General features: G+C 46.2%; 1 protein-coding gene across 1 annotated transcript; it reads left to right on the forward strand.

The window, feature by feature from the left end:
* Nucleotides 1-893: 893 nt before the first annotated feature.
* LOC123765661 (protein sidekick) lies at nt 894-25516 on the forward strand. Its single transcript, XM_069333748.1, has 7 exons — nt 894-1227; nt 7212-7366; nt 7887-7964; nt 10697-10829; nt 17902-18052; nt 23058-23206; nt 25410-25516. The coding sequence occupies exons 1-7, from the start codon at nt 894-896 to the stop codon at nt 25514-25516; spliced, it is 1107 nt and encodes a 368-aa protein (XP_069189849.1).
* The last annotated feature ends 243 nt before the right edge of the window (nt 25517-25759 follow it).

Raw genomic sequence — 25759 nt, forward strand, 5'->3', positions numbered from 1 at the left:
TGACAGCAAGAAAGCAGTAGACAAAGAGCATAGAGAATAGCATAAAGTTCTGCCGTGAAGATGTTAGTCTCCGGAGGCAGACGACACATATAGGTGTGGTCAGGAAAATCAACAGAGTAGACTACATCGTCTGGAGACTTAGACCAATCGGTGAAGATGGAGTATTATAGAGTATAGAGTATGCAGCGGGAGTATTAAGAAAAGTGTTCAAGGAAAAGGCGTTTCAGAACTGTAGGAGAGGTAAGGGCTTTAGTGATGTGGGTCAGGGATTTACAAAATTTAGGAAGGGGGACCCTTCACGGGGGCAAGAATGGAACAACACGAGGAGAAATATCGGTAATACTAACAAAAAAAAATTGTAGGCGAGACAACCGGGACAGAAAGAGGGAGGTGGTGAAGGGAACAGGACCTACAGGAGAAGTAAAAGTCAATGTATGACATAGGCAAGAGTGAGGGTGTTGTAAGAACTGCGCAAGGAAGAGAAGACAGTAGCGATCACGGCGGTCCTGGAGAGACAGGAAGCCAGTGTCAACATACAAGCTGAAGGCGGGAGTCGAACGAAAGGCACCAGAGCTGAGGCGTAACCCAGTATGGTGCAAAACATTAAGACGGCGAAGAGTAGTAGGAGAAGCTCACGAATAAGCAGGGCAACCATAATCGAGTTTAGATAGTATGAGAGAGGAATGTAAAGAGAATTGCATGCGCCTATCCGCTCCCCAAGAAGTATGCGACAAATCTTTAAGGAGGTTAAGGGCTTTAGAGGATTCAACTCAGAGGTAAGAGATATGAGGTGACCAAGACAAACGAGTGTCAAAGATTATCCCCAAAAGCTTAGCGAAATCCTTGAACACAAGGGAATGACCGTAAAGTGTCAAAGATAGACGAAGAACGACATGCTTCCAAGTAAAACTCATAGCACAAGTCTTACTTGTAGAGAACTTGAGGCCATTATCGATGGCCCAAGACGACACGGCATCAATCGCAAGTTGAAGCCACCGTTGAAGGAGAGGCGAATCATCACCCCGACAACAAAGCGTAAGATCGTCTACACGGAGAGCGGAGAAGATACCAGAAGGAAGGGAGGAAAGAAGACCATTGAGGGCAACCAGAAAATGTGTAGTGCTCAGAACACTACCTTGGGGTGCACCTTCCTATTGCCGAAAAGAGGCAGAGAGGGTGGCAACGACGACAACGAGCATGAAAGGGAGGATGTAGACTGTTCCTCTAGTTTGTCCAGGTCGTCCTGTAGTCTCTGTCTATCTTCGTCTGTCTTAAGTCATCTCATAATTTTTGCATCATCAGCAAACATTGAGAGGAATGATGACCAGACCACACACTAGAAGGTGAAGGGACGACGACGTTTCGGTCCGTCCTGGACCATTCTCAAGTCGATTGTTCTTACAATCAACTTGAGAATGGTCCAGGACGGACCGAAACGTCGTCATCCCTTCACTTTCTAGTGTGTGGTCTGGTCAACATACCTCAGCCACGTTATTGTGACTCATCGTCTGCACTGAGAGGAATGAGTGTATACACTCTTGATGATCGTTTACATGTATTGAAAATAGGATGGATCCAAGTAAAAAGCTGTGCTGGTCTCCACTGGTGACATCTCGCCACTCTGATGTCTCCCTCCGTCTCAGTTACTCGCTTTTTCCCTGTTGCTTAGATGTTCTCCTATCCACTAGAGAACCTTACCTTTTACTCCTGCCAGTTGCTCCAACTTTTGTAGCAGCCTTTTATAGGGGACTGTGTCTGAGGCTTTTTGACAGTCCAAGAAAATGCAGTCTGCCAATTCTTCTATTTCTTGTCTAATTTTTGCTGCCTGGTCATACAATATTATTAAGCCTGTGAGGCCCGATTTACCATCTCTTAAACCCATGCTGGTAGTGTGTTACAAAGCTATTTCCATCCAGATGCTCTATGAGCCTCTTCCTCACGATCTTCTCCATCACCTTGCATGGTATACAATTTAGGGAAACTAGTCTGTAGTTCACTGCCTCTTGCCTGTCACCCTTTTTGTATATTGGGACTATATTAGCTGTCTTCCAACTTTCTGGCTTGTCTCCTGTTTCCAGTGACCTGTTATAAACCATAGACAGCAACACACGTAGTGGCTCTGCACCCATTTTTAGTATCCGTAGTGAGATTCTGTCAGGCCCAACAGCCTTTGTCAATCAGATCCAACACATTCCTTTTGACCTCATCACTGGTGAGGTCAAACTTCTCCAAGGTTGCCTGGTTTGCCGCCTCCTCATTTAGTGTAGGGGCTTCTCCTTGTTTCATTGTGAAGATCTCCTGGAATATCTTGTTGAGTTCTTCACACACCTCTATGTCATTTTCTGTGTATCTGTTCTCCCCCCTCCCTTTTCTGAGTTTCATCACTTGTTCCCTCTCTGTTGTTTTCCTCCTAATGTGGCTGTGGAGATGTTTTTGCTCCGTCTCTCTTTTGTTTTGTGTCTCAGCTTCTCTTCTCACTCTGAGGTATTTATTTCTGGCCCTAAGGTATTTCTCCCTGTTATCCGGTGTTCTGCTGTCCCTGTATTTTCTCCATGTTCTTGTACTCAATTGCTTCGCTACTTTACATTCAGATTCAGATTCAGATTCAGATGTTTATTCAGGTAAGGTATATACATACAAGTGATGTTACATTAATGGATTGATATATAGATAGAGCTAGTACATACAATGCCTAAAGCCACTATTACGCAATGCGTTTCGGGCAATTCCTGATTGAACCATGGATTCTTTTGTTATTTTTCATTTACTCCTTTTGGGCTGGGATAATCCTGTCTGCAGCTTCCTGGCACTTGTGGGTGAAGTAGTCCATCATATTCTGTTCAGTCCTTTCTTCGAATTCTGTTTCCCATGGTATTCCCATTAGGAAGTTCCTCGCTTCGTCATATTTTCCTCTCTGGTATTTTAGCCTTTTCCCTCCCGATCCCATATTTGGATAGGTTATCCCTGCCTCCACCAGATACTCAAATATCAATACACTGTGGTCACTCATTTTCCTGGGAGGTTCAAATTTGACTTCCCTTTTTTTCTGACTCATTCAAGGTGAATATCAGGTCGAATCTAGCTTGTACGTCATTGCCTCTCATTCTTGTGGGTCCCTTGACATGTTGGCTCAGATAGTTTCTTGTTGACACTTCCAAGAGTTTAGTTCTCCATGTATCTGTACCTCAATGTGGGTCCCAATTCTCCCAGTCTATCTTTTCATTGTTGAACTCGTTCATGATTAAGTTTCTGGATTCATTCTTGCAGGCAGCTGATGCAGCTCTCTCTACTATATTATTGGTTGCCATGTTTTTCTTATCGATCTCCTGTCTGGGTCTTCTGTCATTCAGTGGAGGGTTGTAAATTACTGCTATTATTATCTTAGGGCCACCTATAGTCGCAGATCCTATTATGCAGTCTCTGAATCCTTCACATCCCAGAATTTCCATCTCTTCAAAACTCCAGTCTTTCATTATCAGCAAAGCCACTCCTTTTCTTCCTCTTCCTTCCCACTATTTCCTTACTGTATAGTAGTTCTGTGGAAACACTGCGTTTGTTATGACACCTGACAAATTTGTTTCTGTGAGTCCTGTTACTTCTGGGTTTTCTTCCTGCAGCCTTTCCACTTGCTTTGTTAGTAAACCCATCAATGTTTGAGTACATAACCTTGAAGCTAACTTTCCTCTATCTATCTATTTTCTCATACCCTCTGCACTGGTGTAGGAATCCGTTTCATGGCCAGGGAAACTTGGGTTGGCTCTTCCTGCTGAGAGGTAGTTACCAGGGGTTTGGAGGGAGGTGGGGTGGGGGATGGAGGGCTTAGATCTTGCCCGGCCTGTGTGGGAGAGGAAGAAGAATAAGGGGTGGGGGAGGGGAGGATCAGGGAGTTCTCAGGGTTTGGGTGGGGGCAGGGACTGCTCGGGGTGGGGGAGAAAGGGAGTGCTCAGGGTGAGGGTTCGTCCTCCTGTGGAGTAGTTAACAGGGGTTTGAGGGGAGGTGTGGTGGGGGATGCATGGTTTAATGGTTTAAATATTGCCTGGGCCTGCTTGAGGCAGGAAGAAGACCAGGGGATAGGGAGGCAGAGGGTACTCTAGGTAAGAGGGGAGGGTGGATTTGGATGGTATGGTGGGCTTTGTGTAGGGGGAAGGGAGAGTTTGTGCTTGAGGTGGGGGAGGGGGGGGGGGCTCATATGGGGTGACATGTTGGGGTGTTGCGGTCCTCTCTGGGGTTCCTGAATTGCTGGATTGGGGCTTCCCACTTCACTCTGGGATTGTTGGGTTTGAGTCTGAGGTTCCCTGGCTCCCTCTCCTTGCACCTTTCTCTTGCATCTGCTGCCTGTATTATCTCGTCCCTGGACATGTCCCTCTGAAGGAATACCTGTATGTAATTTCCTTACATATTTCAGTTTGCTCTTCTTTACTAGGATGTCTTCTTTGGTGGCCTCGTTCCTGAATACTACCTTGATTAATCGATTTTTTATCTTCGTTGTCCTGGCCAATCCAGAAAAACTTTTATATGCATTGTTCAACCCGTTCCATTTGTATTTCCTTCAGTATCCCTAACACTGTAGCTTTGTCCTTAGCCCTCCACTTTTCCTTCCTGGAACCTTCTTGTTCCATAATACCTGCCACGACTATAACTCTTTTCCTTTCCATTAATGGGCTCGTGCATCTAGCTGCCTCCCGTGAAGTTGCTGCTTTCATTGCAACTTCCTTGACTGTGGACATGGATTCTGGGCTCTTCCTTAGCATTTCAGCAAAGGTGGCACCCATTGTATGGGTCCCTGCCATTGCTATATCTCCTGCTTCCTAGGGGGTTGGTTGCCTGGGCCTAAGTCTGAGAAGGGCTTGTTTTATTTTGTATTCTTCCTGTGCTGCACCTAGTTCCATCTGTAGTTTAGTTATGGTTTCCCTCATGTTTTTCAATTCCCATCTGATTTCCCTCTATGCCTGAGCAATCATCTCCATGTATGACTCACCCTACCCCTTTCCCCCACCTGTGTTCTATTATCCTTCCATCATACTTGGACCTTTTTGTTTCATAGTGTTAGTGTTAGACAACAAGGATCAGAAAAATGACGAGAGAGAGGAAGGAGATAGAGAGTGAGATGGTAAAGGGGGAGACAGAAGGTGAGGAGGCTAAAGGGGGGAGGTGGAGGGAGATGAGATGAGAGATATTAGGGAAAGGGGGATTGTGGGTGTACTTACCTAGTTGTGTTTGTGGGGGTTGAGCTCTTGCTCTTTGGTCCCGCCTCTCAACGGTCAGTCAACTAATGTACAGGTTCCTAAGCCTACTAGGCTCTATCGTATCTACACTTGAAACTGTGTATGGAGTCAGCCTCCAACACATCACTTCCTAATGCATTCCATTTGTCTAGTACTCTGACACTGAAAAAATTCTTTCTAACTTCTCTATGGCTCATTTGGGCCCTCAATTTCCACCTGTCCCCTAGTGCATGTGCCCCCTTGTGGTAAATAGCCTGTCTTTATCTACCCTATCAATTCCTCTGAGAATATTGTATGTGGTGATCATGTCCCTTCTAACTCTTCTGTCTCCCAGTGACGTGAGGTTTAACTCCCGTAGTCTCTCCTCGTAGCTCATACCCCTCAGTTCGGGTACTAGTCTGGTGGCAAACCTTTGAATCTTTTCCAGTTTAGTCTTATGTTTGACTAGATATGGACTCCATACTGGAGCCGCATACTCCAGGATTGGTCTGACATATGTGGTATACAAAGTTCTGAAAGATTCCTTACATAGGTTTTTAAAGGCCGTTCTTATGTTAGCCAACCTGGCATATGCCGCTGATGTTATCCTCTTGATATGAGCTTCAGGGGACAGATCTGGCGTGATATCAACCCCCAGGTCTTTCTCTCTCTCAGTCTCTTGAAGGATTTCATCTTCCAAATGATACCTTGTATCATCATACACCAGATACACCAATCTTCATTACATTGCATTTGCTTGGGTTAAACTCTAACAACCATTTGTTCGACCATTGTTCGAGTGTGTGTGTGATGGTTGTGTGCTAGTAGTGATGCTACTGATGGTGGGGGCCTGGTGATGATGCTGGACATGATGTTTCTGATGGTACTTCTGGTGTGGTTTACAGCTGACATTAATACTTATCAACATCTGGAGGGTTATTAAGGCAACCACAAATACTGATTGACTCAGCAGCAACCAAAGTAAGCTCTCAGGGTACACACACCATGAAGCGAGGTACACATCTCTGTGTACATGTTGATACACATCCCTGTGTACATGTGGATACACATCTCTGTGTACATATGGTTACACATCTCTGTGTACATGTTGATACACATCTCTGTGTACATGTAGATACACATCTCTGTGTACATATGGTTACACATCTCTGTGTACATGTTGATACACATCTCTGTGTACATGTAGATACACATCTCTGTGTACATATGGTTACACATCTGTGTGTACATGTTCTACTAGTCGGCCGCAAGGTCACCCTTGTAGCAGCATGTTGGATGGTTTGAAGAATGACACTTGATCCTGTTGATAGGTGATCTCTCCGGACATATATCATTATTCAGCCAACTCATCAACATTCGCCCAAGACGGTGAGTCTTGGGCGAATGCTGATGAGTTAATAATGAGTAACTTGAGAGTTACGAACACAACTAAAGGCGGATCTGGATAAAGGATGAATCCGGATTCACGCCTTTAACTCCGGTTAGTTATGTTAACGTGGAGATTATTGACCGGATTAATAACCCACAATATGACATACTTGAAGACCTTGTGAGCGACATACCGAAAGGTTTGGTGACCTTAACAATCACACATAATGATTCCTGGGACTTTGTCGCCACATTATTGATAGTAATATCTAGAGACCATTACAGATTCACATAGTAAGACATGATGGTTCATATTATAATGAGATCTGATTGCTTTCAATACACCATAGTCTTAACTGGTGACCTTGAAGACATCGTAGTGATCTTGATGACCCCATATTGTGGAAACTGGTGACCTTAAAGAACTTCAGTAGTACAGTGACCTTGAGCATCTCCCTCCCACCCCCTCTCTCCACCAGGGGCGGAGAACTGGAGACTCACAGTAACCTGGTGACCTTAAAGTTCACTTATAGTAAGACCTGGTAACCTTGAACATCTCCCCCCCCCCACCCAGAGGCGCAGACCTGGAGACTCACAGTAACCTGGTGACCTTTGCAGGAGGAGAGAGTGAGGAGAACGCCCCGGAGATCACGTGGGGTCAGGCCAACACCCACACGGCCTACTTCGGCGACCTCTCCTCCACCAACGTGACGGCCGTGGTGGGTCACAAGGCCTCGCTGCCCTGTCGCGTCCTCAACCTTGGCAACAAGGATGTGAGTTCCTCCTTCGTCGTGTGTTTTAACGTTGTATCTGACTGGATCCTGGTGGACCATCCCCTTGGGCTCATCGGTAGAGTGCAACGGCTGAGCTTTTTGCAGGGGTCGATGTTCGACACCCGATGGCCCCCCTAGGGATTGGGCACTATTAATCCAGAAGGTCCTCATATCCCAGCTCCTTGTCCTTATATCGCAGCTCCTTGTCCTCATATCCCAGTTCCTTGTCCTCATATCCCAGCTCCCTGTTCTCATATGCCAGCTCCTTCTCATATCCCAGCTTCTTGTCCACATATCCCTCCCAATTGCTCTCAAATCATTGGGATTTTTTTACATAATTACTTATCTAATCTTGATAATTAGGCTTGTGATCTCTCTGTACACATCATCTACATATTTGTGTTAACCTATATGTAATTTAATTGGTTTCCATGTAATACAAAAATGAATAATTTGCCAAACAAGGCGAGATAAAATGTATTATTTTCGTCTTGCTTTCTTGTGTGTGTGGCGGCGCCAGGTGTCCTGGATCAGGCAGCGAGACCTGCACATCCTGACGGTGGGAATCTTCACTTACACCACAGACGACAGGTTCAAGGTACTTATACCCCATCACTGTCTTATAGGTACCCATCACTGTCTTATAGGTACCCCATCACTGTCTTAAAAGGTTCCCATCACTGTCTTATATGGTACCCCATCACTGTCTTATAAGGTACCCCATCATTGTCTTATAAGGTACCCATCACTGTCTTATAAGATACCCATCACTGTCTTAAAAGGTTCCCATCACTGTCTTATATGGTACCCCATCACTGTCGTATAGGTGCCCATCACTGTCTTATAGTTACCCCATCACTGTCTTAAAAGGTTCCCATCACTGTCTTATATGGTACCCCATCACTGTCTTATAAGGTACCCCATCATTGTCTTATAAGGTACCCATCACTGTCTTAAAAGGTTCCCATCACTGTCTTATATGGTACCCCATCACTGTCGTATAGGTGCCCATCACTGTCTTATAGGTACCCATCACTGTTTTATAAGGTACTCATCACTGTCTTATAGGTACCCATCACTGTTTTATAAGGTACCCCATCACTGTCTTATAGGTACCCCATCACTGTCTTATAGGTACCCCATCACTGTCTTATAGGTACCCCATCACTGTCTTATAAGGTACCCCATCACTGTCTTATAAGGTACCCATCACTGTCTTATAAGGTACCCATCACTGTCTTATAAGGTACCCATCATTGTCTTATAAGGTACCCCCATCACTGTCTTATAAGGTACCCATCACTGGCTTATAAGGTACCCATCACTGGCTTATAAGGTACCCATCACTGGTTTATAACGTACCCCATCATTGTCTTATAAGGTACCCATCATTGTCTTATAAGGTACCCATCACTGGCTTATAAGGTACCCCATCATTGTCTTATAAGGTACCCATCACTGTCTTATAAGGTACCCATCACTGTCTTATAAGGTACCCATCACTGTCTTAAAAGGTTCCCATCACTGTCTTATATGGTACCCCATCACTGTCGTATAGGTGCCCATCACTGTCTTATAAGGTACCCATCACTGTCTTATAAGGTACCCATCACTGTCTTAAAAGGTTCCCATCACTGTCTTATATGGTACCCCATCATTGTCTTATAAGGTACCCATCACTGGCTTATAAGGTACCCCATCATTGTCTTATAAGGTACCCATCATTGTCTTATAAGGTACCCATCACTGGCTTATAAGGTACCCATCACTGTCTTATAAGGTACCCATCACTGGCTTATAAGGTACCCCATCATTGTCTTATAAGGTACCCATCACTGTCTTATAAGGTGCCCATCACTGTCTTATAGGTACACCATCACTGTCTTATAAGGTACCCATCACTGTCTTATAGGTACCCCATCACTGTCTTATAAGGTACCCATCACTGTCTTATAAGGTACCCATCACTGTCTTATAGGTACACCATCACTGTCTTATAGGTACCATATCACTGTCTTATAAGGTGCCCATCATTGTCTTATAGGTACACCATCACTGTCTTATAAGGTACCCATCACTGTCTTATAAGGTTCCCATCATTGTCTCATAAGGTACCCCCATCACTGTCTTATAAGGTACCCATCACTGGCTTATAAGGTACCCATCACTGGCTTATAAGGTACCCCATCATTGTCTTATAAGGTACCCATCATTGTCTTATAAGGTACCCCATCACTGTCTTATAAGGTACCCATCATTGTCTTATAAGGTACCCCCATCACTGTCTTATAAGGTACCCATCACTGGCTTATAAGGTACCCATCGCTGGCTTATAAGGTACCTATCATTGTCTTATAAGGTACCCATCACTGTCTTATAAGGTACCCATCATTGTCTTATAAGGTACCCATCACTGGCATATAAGGTACCCATCACTGTCTTATAAGATACCCATCACTGGCTTATAAGGTACCCATCACTGTCTTATAAGGTACCCATCACTGGCTTATAAGGTACCCATCACTGTCTTATAAGGTACCCATCACTGGCTTATAAGGTACCCCATCATTGTCTTATAAGGTACCCATCACTGTCTTATAAGGTACCCCATCACTGTCTTATAAGGTACCCCATCACTGTCTTATAAGGTACCCCATCACTGTCTTATAAGGTACCCCATCACTGTCTTATAAGGTACCCCATCACTGTCTTATAAGGTACCCATCATTGTCTTATAAGGTACCCCATCACTGTCTTATAAGGTACCCATCACTGGCTTATAAGGTACCCATCACTGGCTTATAAGGTACCCATCACTGGCTTATAAGGTACCCATCATTGTCTTATAAGGTACCCCATCACTGTCTTATAAGGTACCCATCACTGGTGCCTTCTGTAAGCGGCTCTCCCGCTTAATACAACATTTGATGATACAATACGTGTATGCTGTTTGTAAATTGCTGTTAGGTTAATTTCTTTTGCGTATTGTCTGTTTACAGTGATGACAGGGTCATGTGGTGAAGGTATTGTCCGCTATGTCTTGAGAAGTTTTGTGACCTGCTGAGTAAATAACATTGAATTTAGAAGTTCTTGACTATCGTTTTGGTTTAATATATTATCCTCCAATACAACCGTGACCTCCCACGCCCACCTCCCACATAACCGTGACCTCCCACACAACCGTGACCTCCCACACAACAGTGACCTCCTACGCCCACCTCACACACTCCGTGACATCCTACGCCCACCTCCCACACAACCATGACCTCCCACGCTAATCTCCCACACAGTCTTCCCTAATCTCAGTACTTTACCCTGGGCCCATCTCAGGCGTTCCACCCACCAGAGAGCGAGCAGTGGTACTTGGAGATCAACCCCGTCACCTTCAGAGACGCGGGCGTGTACGAGTGCCAGGTCTCCACCAGCCCCAAGATCTCCCTGCCCATCATGCTGGGTGTTGAAGGTAAGTGGGCAAGCTATGCAGTGGTAGGTAAATCAATTAGATCTTTGCCTATTGTGATGCCAGTGTAACGTATGAAGGAGAGCCCTAGACCCTTCTGCTACCTTGGAACTGTGAGGAGAGAAGTGCGTGTCTGTGCCACATTGCCGTGTGTGGACAGTACAGTGAAGCTGCCACTTCTGTGGCTTTGTGGGATGCGGCCGTCCCCGTCCATGTATTAGCTTTAAACAAGCTAGACAGTTTTTTCATCATATGAAGTGCTACCGATTTTAGATTCGTAAGTGCATATATGAAGGACATTCAATAGATTTAACACGCACATGCTCCACAAACCATATATTTTTCCTGTCTCGATCTATTAGGGTCTATAATCTTTTTTTGTCCTTAGCTTGATAGCAATTTCATTATCAGTCAATAAACATCCTCGTTGGCATTTAGACATTGACATTTTTCAGTGGATTGGACCCACATTAGTAATATATAAATTCAATTTTTGTTTTGAGTCATGCGATATTTACAGGTCTGTGGAACAAGTCTCTGACAGTATTATTGCTCATATCGGAACCTTCATTCTATGTTTGTCTCAAAATCTACCTCTTTCAAAGTCTTACTCAATGTCAATTCTGGGAAGGAATCCATCCAAAATTCCTTAATGAAAAACTTCTTAAACACTAACTGTGTTGCAGATTTCACTCTGATCATCAGTATGGTTTACGTAATAAAAATTCTACTGGTGATCCTCACTCGTGATAAAAGTAAACTTTTAGTAAATGTCCTAATCTCTAAAATTTCCTCAAGTTTTCCTAAAATTGTTTACTACCCGCGTCAGAGAGATTTGTGGCTGCTTCTGCAGACATCCAACTCATGCTTTATCTTACGGAAACTGGTCGAATAAGGCTCTGTTTTATTGCTTACTATTTTCTTATTATTTCTTAAGAATCCCCACAACATATCAATTTCGTTCCGTTCTAAGGATGATGAATCAACATTGCATTGTTGCTCAAACTTCAGGTGCTGTTATTCTCTGCAGTTTAATCAACTTCAATTTCAGTCAAATATGCTCAGTGGCCACTCGAATACAAACATTGTCCTCCGCTAATATTCTTGGAAACACAGGCACATGTGTCGTGTTTTAATACTGGGAAGCACAGGCACATGTGTCGTGTTTTAATACTGGGAAGCACAGGCACATGTGTCGTGTTTTTAAACTGGGAAGCACGGGCACATGTGTCGTGTTTTAATACTGGGAAACACAGGCACATGTGTCGTGTTTTAATACTGGGAAACACAGGCATATGTGTCGTGTTTTAATACTGGGAAACACAGGCACATGTGTCGTGTTTTAATACTGGGAAACACAGGCACATGTGTCGTGTTTTAATACTGGGAAGCACGGGCACATGTGTCGGGTTTTAATACTGGGAAGCACAGGCACATGTGTCGTGTTTTAATACTGGGAAGCACGGGCACATGTGGCGGGTTTTAATACTGGGAAGCACAGGCACATGTGTCGTGTTTTAATACTGGGAAGCACGGGCACATGTGTCGTGTTTTAATACTGGGAAGCACGGGCACATGTGTCGTGTTTTAATACTGGGAAGCACGGGCACATGTGTCGGGTTTTAATACTGGGAAGCACAGGCACATGTGTCGTGTTTTAATACTGGGAAGCACGGGCACATGTGTCGTGTTTTAATACTGGGAAGCACGGGCACATGTGTCGTGTTTTAATACTGGGAAGCACGGGCACATGTGTCGGGTTTTAATACTGGGAAGCACAGGCACATGTGTCGTGTTTTAATACTGGGAAGCACGGGCACATGTGTCGTGTTTTAATACTGGGAAGCACGGGCACATGTGTCGTGTTTTAATACTGGGAAGCACAGGCACATGTGTCGTGTTTTAATACTGGGAAGCACGGGCACATGTGTCGTGTTTTAATACTGGGAAGCACGGGCACATGTGTCGGGTTTTAATACTGGGAAGCACAGGCACATGTGTCGTGTTTTAATACTGGGAAGCACGGGCACATGTGTCGTGTTTTAATACTGGGAAGCACGGGCACATGTGTCGGGTTTTAATACTGGGAAGCACAGGCACATGTGTCGTGTTTTAATACTGGGAAGCACGGGCACCTGTGTCGTGTTTTAATACTGGGAAGCACGGGCACATGTGTCGGGTTTTAATACTGGGAAGCACAGGCACATGTGTCGTGTTTTAATACTGGGAAACACAGGCACATGTGTCGTGTTTTAATACTGGGAAGCACGGGCACATGTGGCGGGTTTTAATACTGGGAAGCACAGGCACATGTGTCGTGTTTTAATACTGGGAAACACAGGCACATGTGTCGTGTTTTAATACTGGGAAGCACAGGCACATGTGTCGTGTTTTAATACTGGGAAGCACGGGCACATGTGTCGTGTTTTAATACTGGGAAACACAGGCACATGTGTCGTGTTTTTAAACTGGGAAGCACGGGCACATGTGTCGTGTTTTAATACTGGGAAGCACAGGCACATGTGTCGTGTTTTTAAACTGGGAAGCACGGGCACATGTGGCGGGTTTTAATACTGGGAAGCACGGGCATGTGTCGTGTTTTAATACTGGGAAGCACAGGCACATGTGGCGGGTTTTAATACTGGGAAGCACGGGCATATGTGTCGGGTTTTAATACTGGGAAGCACGGGCACATGTGGCGGGTTTTAATACTGGGAAGCACAGGCACATGTGGCGGGTTTTAATACTGGGAAGCACGGGCACATGTGGCGGGTTTTAATACTGGGAAGCTCGGGCACATGTGGCGGGTTTTAATACTGGGAAGCACGGGCACATGTGGCGGGTTTTAATACTGGGAAGCACAGGCACATGTGGCGGGTTTTTAAACACCTCAGTGTAGGCCTTGAGTGCTTCCCAAAATAACATGGAACGCCTTTTGTGGAGTGAAAACATATTTCACTCATCTACGAGAGTCCGTATTCTACAAAAAGTCTACAAAAGTCATATTCACCCTCGAATGGGCCACTGCTCTCGTATCTGGAAAGCATCCATACTACTAAATTTCTTAATACAATTCATAAGAAAGCTGTTTGTTTAATCATTGAACGTTCAATTACGTTCAAAGCTTTAGTCATTAGTCTAGGCGAAAAGTTGCGTTTCTTGTTCGTTTCGCTTATTCCGTCGATCGTTCTTTCAGGAAAAAATCCATTTTTTTTTTCTTCAAAACAATTGATTTAAAAGGATTTTAGTTTTAAAACAACATACGAAATTGACGGTAATGATTATTTAAAACAAGCAACGAACCTAGCAGTAAAATAGGTACCTGGGTGTTAGACAGCTGTCACGGGCTGCTTCCTGGGGGTGGAGGCCTGGTCGAGGACCGGGCCGCGGGGACACTAAAAAAAAAAAAGCCCCGAAATCATCTCAAGATAACCTTGAATGTTATAGATTCTGTCTCGACAATTTCTTGACTTAACGTTTAAGTTGTCTCCTCTTATCCTCGTTAAAACACGGATAATAATTTTGTCCAACTGCTGGGCTTTGTGATGAGTTCAGTCTCATTAAGGCGAAAAGTGAAGCAGAGTTTAAGAGCCTCTTAAAAACCACTAATTCTTTTGCAGAGTTCTTGCTCATTATTTCAGTGATCAGCGTACACAGTTGCCATCATTATGCACAGTTACCACCAGCATGTACAGTAACCACTTTGACGTGCACAGTTGGGGAGTGGCCACCAGCATGCACAGTAACCACTTTGACGTGCACAGTTGGGGAGTGGCCACCAGCATGTACAGTAACCACTTTGACGTGCACAGTTGGGGAGTGGCCACCAGCATGCACAGTAACCACTTTGACGTGCACAGTTGGGGAGTGGCCACCAGCATGCACAGTAACCACTTTGACGTGCACAGTGGGCGAGTGGCCACCAGCATGCACAGTAACCACTTTGACGTGCACAGTTGGGGAGTGGCCACCAGCATGCACAGTTGCCCAACCATCAGATCTTGATGATGCATAATGCTGAGCTGAATATTGTTTTGTTTCCTAATAATATCCATAATTAGCAGAGGTGTACAACTTGCATATATTACGAGGTAATGATCTGTTACAGTGAAAGTCGCGATGTTACAGTGTAGAACATGTTATAGGGAGGTTTATGATGTTACAGTGTAGGAAATGACGTTACAGTGAGGCTTATGATGTTACAGTGTAAGAAATTATGTTACAGTGAAACTTATGACGTTACAGTGAGGCTTATGATGTTACAGTATAAGACATGAAGTTACAGTCAGGCTTAGGATGTTACAGTGAAGGACATGACGATACAGTGAGGCTTTTGATATTAAGAACATAAGGACACAAGTAGCTGTAGAAGGCCTATTGGTCCATACGAGGCAGCTCCTATTTATAACCACCCAATCCCTCTCATATACATGTCCAACGTACGTTTGAAACAATCGAGGGACCCCACTTCCACCACGTTATGCGGTAATTGGTTCCACAAATCAACACCCATGTTACCGAACCAGTATTTACCCAAGTCTTTCCTAAATCTAAACTTATCCAACTTATACCCATTGCTTTGTGTTCTGCTCTGTCTTATGTAGATAATTTTAATAACCTATTAATATCCCCTTTGGTTATGCCCATTCATCCACTTGTAAAAAATCTATCATGTCATCCCTAGTTCTTCGTCTTTCTGGAGAATGTAATTAAAGCTTTGTCAATCTTTTTTCATAGACAGGTTTCTAATTTGGGAAATTAACTTCGTCATCCTACGCTGGACGCGTTCTAGTGAATTTATATCCATTCTATAGTACGGCGACCAAAACTGAACTGCATAATCTAAATGGGGCCTAACCAGATCAAGCACCAGGTTTCTTATTAGTAACGCTTCGATAAATTTATCCCAGTGTCCTATTTGTCTTATTACGAACATTTATGCATTGATTTTTTGGTTTTAAATTCTTACTAATCATAACTCTCAGATCCCTTTCACAATCCGACTTTGCAATCTCAACACCATCTAGCTCGTATCTTGTAACTCTGTTATCATAACCTAGCCTCAAAACCTTACATTTACTCAAACCTGAATCTAAATCATTTACATATATTATGAATAACAGAGGTCCCAGGACTGAGCCTTGAGGCAATCCACTTACAACATTTTCCAAATCTGACTTAACCCCATTTATACTAACTCTTTGTTTCCTTTGGTATAGCCTATAACCTAATCCCACTTTATATAGCACCCCCAATACCATGAGCCTCTATCCTTTTAATCAGTCTTTCATGTGGCACTGTATCAAAAGCTTTGCTTAAGTAAAGGTACACAACATCACAATCCTTACCACTATCAACTGCCTCAACTACGCTAGAACAAAATGAGAGCAAATTTGTTAAACGTGAACGGCCATTTGTAAAACCATGTTGTGAATCATTTATTAATTTATGTTTTACAAGACGAAGATGAATGGTATTTCCAATTATCGATTCAAGTAACTTTCCCAAAATAGACATTAAGCTAATTGGCAGATTTTTTTTAGAAAAGTGATCTGTTTCCTTTCTTGAAAATTAGAACCACATTAGCAACCTTCTACGACTCTGGCACTCTGCCTGACTCTAATGATTTATTAAATATGGTAGACAGTGGCTCGCAAAGCTTCTCATTGCATTCGTGAAGCAACCTGGCAAACACTTCGTCTGGCCCTGGGGATTTGTTTGGTTTGAGTTTCACTATTTGTTTAACAACATCCTCCTTGGTAAATGCTAAACTAGTTAACCAGTCCTCTTCCCTACCCTCGTAGACTTGTTCGGCTGAAGGCATAAAATTAAGATCTCTTCGTCGTTATCAGTTATCTGACCTGTCTCAGTTTTTTATGGACCTATCCCTTCCCTAATTTTTGTTTGATGTAACAAAAAAAACCTTTAGGAATTGTCTTTGCTTGCTCTGCTATGCTAACTTCATAGTCTCCTTTTGTCCCTCCTTATCTCTTTATTTAACATTTCTTACCAGTTGGACGAATTCTTGTTCTAAACTGACTTCCCTATTCTTTCTCTCTTTGTACCAAGCTCTCTGTCTACCTATAAGGTTTTTCAGATCATTTGTTATCCATTTCTGGTCATTAGTATTCAATCTATTCAATTTGTATGGTATACTATGTTCCTGTGTTTTGCTTAGAATATTTTTATATAAGTTATATTTTGAATCCACATCGAAATCCCTTTTTACGTCACCTGTCACTGGGTTCATGTCTTGCTCCAAGACCGGTCAACCCCCCCTCCCCCCTGCCCAAGACTTTCCAATCTATTTCATTCCAAAAAATTCTTAGGCTATTAAAATCAGCTTTTCGAAAATCTGGCACTTAACAGAATTTTAATCTTCAAATCTATTCCATTATATACTAAATATGATTTCTTTGTGATCCCTGTTCCTTAGCTCACTCCCTATTTCGATGTCATTAATTTGTGTTTCCCTGTTAGTTAATACTAAGTCTAAAATATTATTTTCCCGCATTGGTCCCTTAATGTGTTGCTTAAGAAAGCAATCGTCAATTAATTCTAGAAAATCTTCTGCTTCATTATTCCCTGTTCTGTTAAACCAATTTATTCCACTAAAATAAAGGTCACCCATCACACAAATACTATTAGACTTAGATACTCTAGATATTTCTTCCCATAGATGCTTTGCTTCCATTCTGCCTAATTTTGGTGGCCTGTATATAACTTCAATTATAAGATTATTTCTTTTTTTCGTTTAATTCTATCCATATAGTTTATGTGTGTATCTCAGTTTTCATTCCGTTTGAAACTACATTTCAAATTTTCCCTAACATATACGGCTACTCTGTTACAGTGTAAGACATGACGTTAGAGTAAGGCTTATGATATTACAGTGCATGACGTGACGCTACAATGAGGCCTATGATATTACAGTGTTAGATAAAACGTTAGAGGGAGGCTTATGATGCTAGAGTGTAAGACATAACGTTACAGTGAGACATATGATGTTACCGTGGAGTTTTGGACGTCACAGTGACGGTTGGGTCGCTACAACGAAGGTTACGGTGTATTACAGTGCAGCAGGCGCGGGTGGAGGGGCCAACGGAGGTGTACATCCAGAAGGGGTCGACAATCCGTCTCACGTGTGTCGTCAACACCCACTCCGACAACGTCGGCGCTGTCGCCTGGTTCCGCGACACCCAACCACTCGACTACGACTCCCCCAGGTGAGTGTGTCCCCAGGTGGGTGTCTCTCAAGGTGAGTGTGTCCCCAGGTGGGTGTCTCCCAAGGTGGGTGTGTCCCCAGGTGGGTATGTCCCCAGGTGGGTGTGTCCCCAGGTGGGTGTGTCCCCAGGTGGGTATGTCCCCAGGTGGGTGTGTCCCCAGGTGGGTATGTCCCCAGGTGGGTGTGTCCCCAGGTGGGTGTGTCCCCAGGTGGGTATGTCCCCAGGTGGGTGTGTCCCCAGGTGGGTATGTCCCCAGGTGGGTGTGTCCCCAGGTGGGTGTGTCCCCAGGTGGGTATGTCCCCAGGTGGGTGTGTCCCCAGGTGGGTGTGTCCCCAGGTGGGTGTGTCCCCAGGTGGGTATGTCCCCAGGTGGGTGTGTCCCCAGGTGGGTGTGTCCCCAGGTGGGTGTGTCCCCAGGTGGGTGTGTCTCCAGGTGGGTGTGTCTCCAGGTGGGTGTGTCCTCAGGTGGGTGTGTCCCCAGGTGGGTGTGTCCTCAGGTGGGTGTGTCCCCAGGTGGGTGTGTCCCTAGGTGGGTGTGTCCCCAGGTGGGTGTGTCCCCAGGTGGGTGTGTCCCCAGGTGGGTGTGTCCCCAGGTGAGTGTGTCCCCAGGTGAGTGTGTCCCCAGGTGGGTGTGTCTCCAGGTGGGTGTGTCCCCAGGTGGGTGTGTCCCCAGGTGGGTGTGTCCCCAGGTGGGTGTGTCTCCAGGTGGGTGTGTCTCCAGGTGGGTGTGTCCTCAGGTGGGTGTGTCCCCAGGTGGGTGTGCCCCCAGGTGGGTGTGTCCCCAGGTGGGTGTGTCCCCAGGTGGGTGTGTCCCCAGGTGGGTGTGTCCCCGGTGGGTGTGTCCCCAGGTGGGTGTGTCCCCAGGTGGGTGTGTCCCCAGGTGGGTGTGTCCCCGGTGGGTGTGTCTCCAGGTGGGTGTGTCCCCAGGTGGGTGTGTCCCCAGGTGGGTGTGTCCCCGGTGGGTGTGTCCCCAGGTGGGTGTGTCCCCAGGTGGGTGTGTCCCCAGGTGGGTGTGTCCCCGGTGGGTGTGTCCCCAGGTGGGTGTGTCCCCAGGTGGGTGTGTCCCCAGGTGGGTGTGTCCCCAGGTGAGTGAGTCCCCAGGTGGGTGTGTCCCCAGGTGAGTGTGTCCCCAGGTGAGTGTGTCCCCAGGTGGGTGTGTACCCAGGTGGGTGTGTCCCCAGGTGGGTGTGTCCCCAGGTGGGTGTGTCCCCAGGTGAGTGAGTCCCCAGGTGGGTGTGTCCCCAGGTGAGTGTGTCCCCAGGTGAGTGTGTCCCCAGGTGGGTGTGTCCCCAGGTGGGTGTGTCCCCAGGTGGGTGTGTCCCCAGGTGGGTGTGTCCCAGGTGAGTGTGTCCCCAGGTGGGTGTGTCCCCAGGTGAGTGAGTCCCCAGGTGAGTGTGTCTCCAGGTGAGTGTGTCCCCAGGTGAGTGAGTCCCCAGGTGGGTGTGTCCCCAGGTGAGTGTGTCCCCAGGTGAGTGAGTCCCCAGGTAAGTGTGTCCCCAGGAGAGTGTGTTCCCAGGTGAGTGAGTCCCCAGGTGGGTGTGTCTCCAGGTGAGTGTGTCCCCAGGTGAGTGAGTCCCCAGGTGGGTGTGTCCCCAGGTGAGTGTGTCCCCAGGTGAGTGAGTCCCCAGGTGAGTGTGTCCCCAGGAGAGTGTGTTCCCAGGTGAGTGAGTCCCCAGGTGGGTGTGTCCCCAGGAGAGTGTGTCCCCAGGTGAGTGAGTCCCCAGGTGAGTGTGTCCCCAGGTGAGTGTGTCCCCAGGTGAGTGAGTCCCCAGGTGAGTGTGTCCCCAGGTGAGTGAGTCCCCAGGTGAGTGTGTCCCCAGGAGAGTGTGTCCCCAGGTGAGTGAGTCCCCAGGTGGGTGTGTCCCCAGGAGAGTGTGTCCCCAGGAGAGTGTGTCCCCAGGTGAGTGAGTCCCCAGGTGGGTGTGTCCCCAGGTGAGTGAGTCCCCAGGTGGGTGTGTCCCCAGGTGGGTGTGTCCCCAGGTGAGTGAGTCCCCAGGTGAGTGTGTCCCCAGGTGGGTGTGTCCCCAGGTGAGTGTGTCCCCAGGAGAGTGTCCCCAGGTGAGTGAGTCCCCAGGTGAGTGTGTCCCCAGGTGGGTGTGTCCCCAGGTGGGTGTGTCCCCAGGTGAGTGAGTCCCCAGGTGGGTGTGTCCCCAGGTGAGTGTGTCCCCAGGTGGGTGTGTCCCCAGGTGGGTGTGTCCCCAGGTGGGTGTGTCCCCAGGTGGGTGTGTCCCAGGTGAGTGTGTCCCCAGGTGGGTGTGTCCCCAGGTGAGTGAGTCCCCAGGTGAGTGTGTCTCCAGGTGAGTGTGTCCCCAGGTGAGTGAGTCCCCAGGTGGGTGTGTCCCCAGGTGAGTGTGTCCCCAGGTGAGTGAGTCCCCATGTGAGTGTGTCCCCAGGAGAGTGTGTCCCCAGGTGAGTGAGTCCCCAGGTGGGTGTGTCCCCAGGAGAGGGTGTCCCCAGGTGAGTGAGTCCCCAGGTGAGTGTGTCCCCAGGTGAGTGAGTCCCCAGGTGGGTGTGTCCCCAGGAGAGGGTGTCCCCAGGTGAGTGAGTCCCCAGGTGAGTGTGTCCCCAGGAGAGTGTGTCCCCAGGTGAGTGAGTCCCCAGGTGGGTGTGTCCCCAGGAGAGTGTGTCCCCAGGAGAGTGTGTCCCCAGGTGAGTGAGTCCCCAGGTGGGTGTGTCCCCAGGTGGGTGTGTCCCCAGGTGGGTGTGTCCCCAGGTGAGTGTGTCCCCAGGTGAGTGAATCCCCAGGTGAGTGTGTCCCCAGGAGAGTGTGTCCCCAGGTGGGTGTGTCCCCAGGTGAATGTGTCCCCAGGTGAGTGAGTCCCCAGGTGGGTGTGTCCCAGGTGGGTGTGTCCCCAGGTGAGTGTGTCCCCAGGTGGGTGTGTCCCCAGGTGAGTGTGTCCCCAGGTGAGTGAGTCCCCAGGTGGGTGTGTCCCCAGGTGAATGTGTCCCCAGGTGAGTGTGTCCCCAGGTGAGTGAGTCCCCAGGTGGGTGTGTCCCCATGTGGGTGTCCCCCCAGGTGGGTCATACCCCTCCCCCCCCCCTCACTTACCACTTACAGGAGAGGAGTGGGAAATGAACCCTGTCCTGATCTCTCATTCGTAATAGGTCACTTTTCTCTCAATGTCTCTCATCATGTCACTTTATTCTGAAGATGATGGTTGAAAAAGCCAAAGCAACTCCGACTGTTTGAAAGTTTTTTATTTTTTTCATTAATTTACTTATGGATAGCAGTAGTATGTGGTTAGGGATAGGGAACTATCCATAACTCTCAGGAGATAGGGATAGGGAACTATCCATAACTCTCAGGAGATAGGGATAGGGAACTATCCATAACTCTCAGGAGATAGGGATAGGGAACTATCCATAACTCTCAGGAGAAGCGTCTTTGTGGGCATCAACAATATACCTTAAAACTTAATATTCCATTTAAATTTCTAAGGTCTAATAAAAATGTAAATTTGTTGATAATAATGAGATTAAATGTTCATTTTCAAAATATGAGAATAATGTAAAATCTAATTATGTTCGAAGTAAATTAGCCCAACCACTTGTGCTGGACGGTAGAGCGACAGTTTTGCTTTATGCAGGTCGGCGTTCAATCCCCGATCGCCCATGAATGGTTGGGCACTATTCCTTTTCCCCGTCCCATTCCAAATTCTTATCCTGACCCCTTCCAAGTGCAATATAGTCGTAATGGCTTTGAGCTTTCCCTTATTAACTCCCTCCCTTCCATGAGGTAAATTATCTAAGGTGTAGCAGTGTCAGAGTTCCATGAAATTTTATCCCAAAAAACGGAGATGGATGCAAAGTCATAATATTAAGGATTCTTCTTGACTTGATTCTTCATTGATCAACTTTACCATGGTACTATAATAAAATAGTATAATTAAATAGAAGATATCGACGAAATTTTTAGGAGTTTATTTCAGTCTTAACTTGAGAATTTGATATTTTGGAATAAATTAAAGAAACAAATATTTGAAGAAATATCGACAACAATTAAACTAAATATAAAATTTATAAACACAAACTTTTACCTGGTCTGAAATGTTCATTAAATCATACAACTTGGGGGGGGGGGAACTCCCAGCTTTTCAGTGTATGCCCTGAGAGTATTATTTACTCCTGGACAATGTTCATACGTAAAGTATACTTTCTAGTTGGTCAGTAAACTTTTGTGGTGGCCATATTGAACTTTTCAGCAGGTGGCAAGCCTTAAGCCCGACACCACACAAAACACCTCACCAGACAACAATACAGGAAGGAATTCAGTTCAACGTGTTAAGTGAAAGTTTAAGCACATGAGAGGAAGAGGTCGCTTACAGACAGAAGCCGCCTCGCATGATAATATATAGAAGCTGCGAGACAGAATATAGAAGCCGCATATAGACAGAAGCCGCCTCGCATGATAATATATAGAAGCCGCATATAGATAGAAGCCGCTTATAGACAGAAGCCGCCTCGCATGATAACAGTGACCGCCCCCTGACCTCTTCGTTGCCATAAATATCTTTAATTCACCACATTAGAGTCGATTCCCACTTTTCTTCATACTTTTTATATTAACATATTTTCTCTCACTCTCACCCTAGGTGATGAAATGGGAGAAGTACGTCTCTCATTGTTTCTCACTCTCTCTCTATCTCATCGTCTGTCGACAGTGTCTTATAATCTCTCATTTTCTCTAACTTTAACTAACACAGTCTCTCACTTTACTTAATTATATCTTTACTGTGTCTCTGTTTCTATCGTCTCTCACTGTCACCTACCCCTCACCGCCCCTCACCTACGCCTCACCGTCCCTCACCGTCCCTCACCGTCCCTCACCTACGCCTCACCGTCCCTCACCGTCCCTCACCTACGCCTCACCGTCCCTCACCGTCCCTCACCTACGCCTCACCGTCCCTCACCGTCCTTCACCGTCCCTCACCTACGCCTCACCGTCCCTCACCTACGCCTCACCGTCCCTCACCGTCTCTCACCGTGCCTCACCGTGCCTCCGACAGGGGTGGCGTGAGTGTAGAGATAGAGAAGACACCTTCGAGGACGACGTCCAAGCTGTTCCTCACGCGGGCTGGCAAGGCCGACGTTGGCAACTACACCTGTGTCCCTCAGTACGCTGACGCCGCCTCTGTCCTGGTGCACGTGGTCAATGGTGAGTCCTGGTGCACGTGGTGAGTTCTGGTGCACGTGGTGAGTCCTGGTGCACGTGGTGAGTCCTGGTGCACGTGGCCAATGGTGAGTCCTGGTGCACGTGGTGAGTCCTGGTGCACGTGGTGAGTCCTGGTGCACGTGGTGAGTCCTGGTGCACGTGGTGAGTCCTGGTGCACGTGGTGAGTCCTGGTGCACGTGGTGAGTCCTGGTGCACGCGGTGAGTCCTGGTGCTCGTGGTGAATGGTGAGTCCTGAAGTATTTGGTGCTAAGCGAGTCGGGGGCGTATTTCGTTTTTTTTAAATGTTGTTTAATGTCAACCTAACTTTTGTTTTTGCTGGTTGTATATACGAAGGGTTACAACTGTTCTGTGTTTCAGTATCGCACCCTATATAGAAAGGAAGATATATTTTTTTAATGTTTTTCCGACGAAATTTACACATTTTCAATAATTAACTACAACCACAAGTTTCAAATGACATCATTTCTAAGACACTCATATATCATATTAGCATATAATAAAGGATTTTTAAAATGGATTATCCAAAATATGTTTAGTTTTACTAATACAAGTAGTCAAAGTTCCCCCCAAAAAATACATGCCAATATTTCATGTTTGCAAATATTTATAAAATCAATAAATGAACTTACGAATAAATTGTTTTATAAATGTTATAGAGAGCCGGTCGGCCGAGCGGACAGCACTCGGGACTTGTGATCCTGTGGTCCTGGGTTCGATCCCAGGCGCCGGCGAGAAACAATGGGCACAGTTTCTTTCACCCTATGCCCCTATTTCCTAGCAGTAAAATAGGCACCTGGGTGCTAGTCAGCTGTCACGGGCTGCTTCCTGAAGGGGTGGTGGCCTGGTTGAGGACCGGGCCGCAAGGACACTAAAAGCCCCGAAATCATCTCAAGATAACCTCAAGAAGAAGAGGAGTGACGTCATCTCTACATATAAGATGTAAATTTCATGTAAATTGAGAAAATGAAAGAGGAGATGTAATTTTTTGTTTCTTGAAAATAAATAAGATCAAAAACACTCTGCCACCTGTGATTGAAGTTGACTTCAATCAATTTCCTCGAAAATTTGCATCTTTACAGATAGGCATACGTTCTGTAAGGTGTATAAGTTTCTTGCAAATCAGCTGATAAAAAATATGAACAAAAATTGAGAAAAAATCTATTTTTTTTATTTTTTTTTTTGCCATAAAACTGAATATTAAAATATTTTATTATATGCTATTGTGATAGCTTAGAGTCATAGACATGATATCAGTTGACATTTTGTTTAATGTTAATTTTTTACCATTTTGGAATTTTTTTAAACATAATTAAAAAAAAACTCTCCCTATTTATTCTAATCATCGTAATTCTCTACGATGCTGAGACTTGGGCCAGTTGAACCAAATTTTATATACAACTAGTCAAAAAAGTTTGGTTGACATTAAAACATTTAAAAAAACGCAATATGTCCCCCTTAAGAGCGTGGTGACTAGCAGTTTAATGTCAACCTTTGACTACTGGTGGTGATCGTAAACAAATCCACGGGAGCCCTGTTGAGGGTTCGAACCTATGCGCTGGGTGTTCCCAGGCAGGCTCTAGTCACTCAGCACATCGGTTCGATCCCACATCACGGCTGCTGTTCATTGATATCTCACGATAATGGGATTTCTCGGAGTAAGAACCGGTAAATATAGTGAGTCTTGGTGCATATTGTGATCCCTAATGTTCCTGGTGAGTGATGATCAGCCTGGTGAGTGGTGATCAGCCTGGTGAGTGGTGATCAGCCTGGTGAGTGGTGATCAGCCTGGTGAGTGGTGATCAGCCTGGTGAATTGTGATCAGCCTGGTGAGTGGTGATCAGCCTGGTGAGTGGTGATCAGCCTGGTGAGTGGTGATCAGCCTGGTGAGTGGTGATCAGCCTGGTGAATTGTGATCAGCCTGGTGAGTGGTGATCAGCCTGGTGAGTGGTGATCAGCCTGGTGAGTGGTGATCAGCCTGGTGAGTGGTGATCAGCCTGGTGAATTGTGATCAGCCTGGTGAGTGGTGATCAGCCTGGTGAGTGGTGATCAGCCTGGTGAATTGTGATCAGCCTGATGAGTGGTGATCAGCCTGGTGAGTGGTGATGAGCCTGGTGAAGCATGTCTTGTATTACAGTACCAATAACACCGACAATAATCATTAATACTCCTCTTGTCATCCTCTCAGGGGAAGAGTCCGCGGCCGTCCAAACTGCAGGTGCCGTCACAGCACACATGAACAGGCACATGCTGGTGTGGTGTGTGTTGTTGGTGGTGTGTCGGGCGTGGCGGTGACCCCGTGACCTGGTGGGCGAGAGTGTGGCTGTTGCTGCTGGTGACGTCCTCGTGCCCTGGTGGTGGGCGCTGGTGACCTGGGTGTATAGCGTCGCTGTCCCAGGGTTGGCGAGGTCCACTTGTCCTGGTGAGTGTGGGGGAGGCGGGAGAGGCGGGGTCTGGGGTGTTCCTGAGGGTGATAAGTTGGTGGAAGGCTGATGTCTCAGGCGGGGCCTCCGGAATATACGTAAATAACAATGTCCT

Source organism: Procambarus clarkii, chromosome 30 (genome assembly GCF_040958095.1).
Source record: "Procambarus clarkii isolate CNS0578487 chromosome 30, FALCON_Pclarkii_2.0, whole genome shotgun sequence".
NCBI classification, from domain to species: domain Eukaryota; kingdom Metazoa; phylum Arthropoda; class Malacostraca; order Decapoda; family Cambaridae; genus Procambarus; species Procambarus clarkii.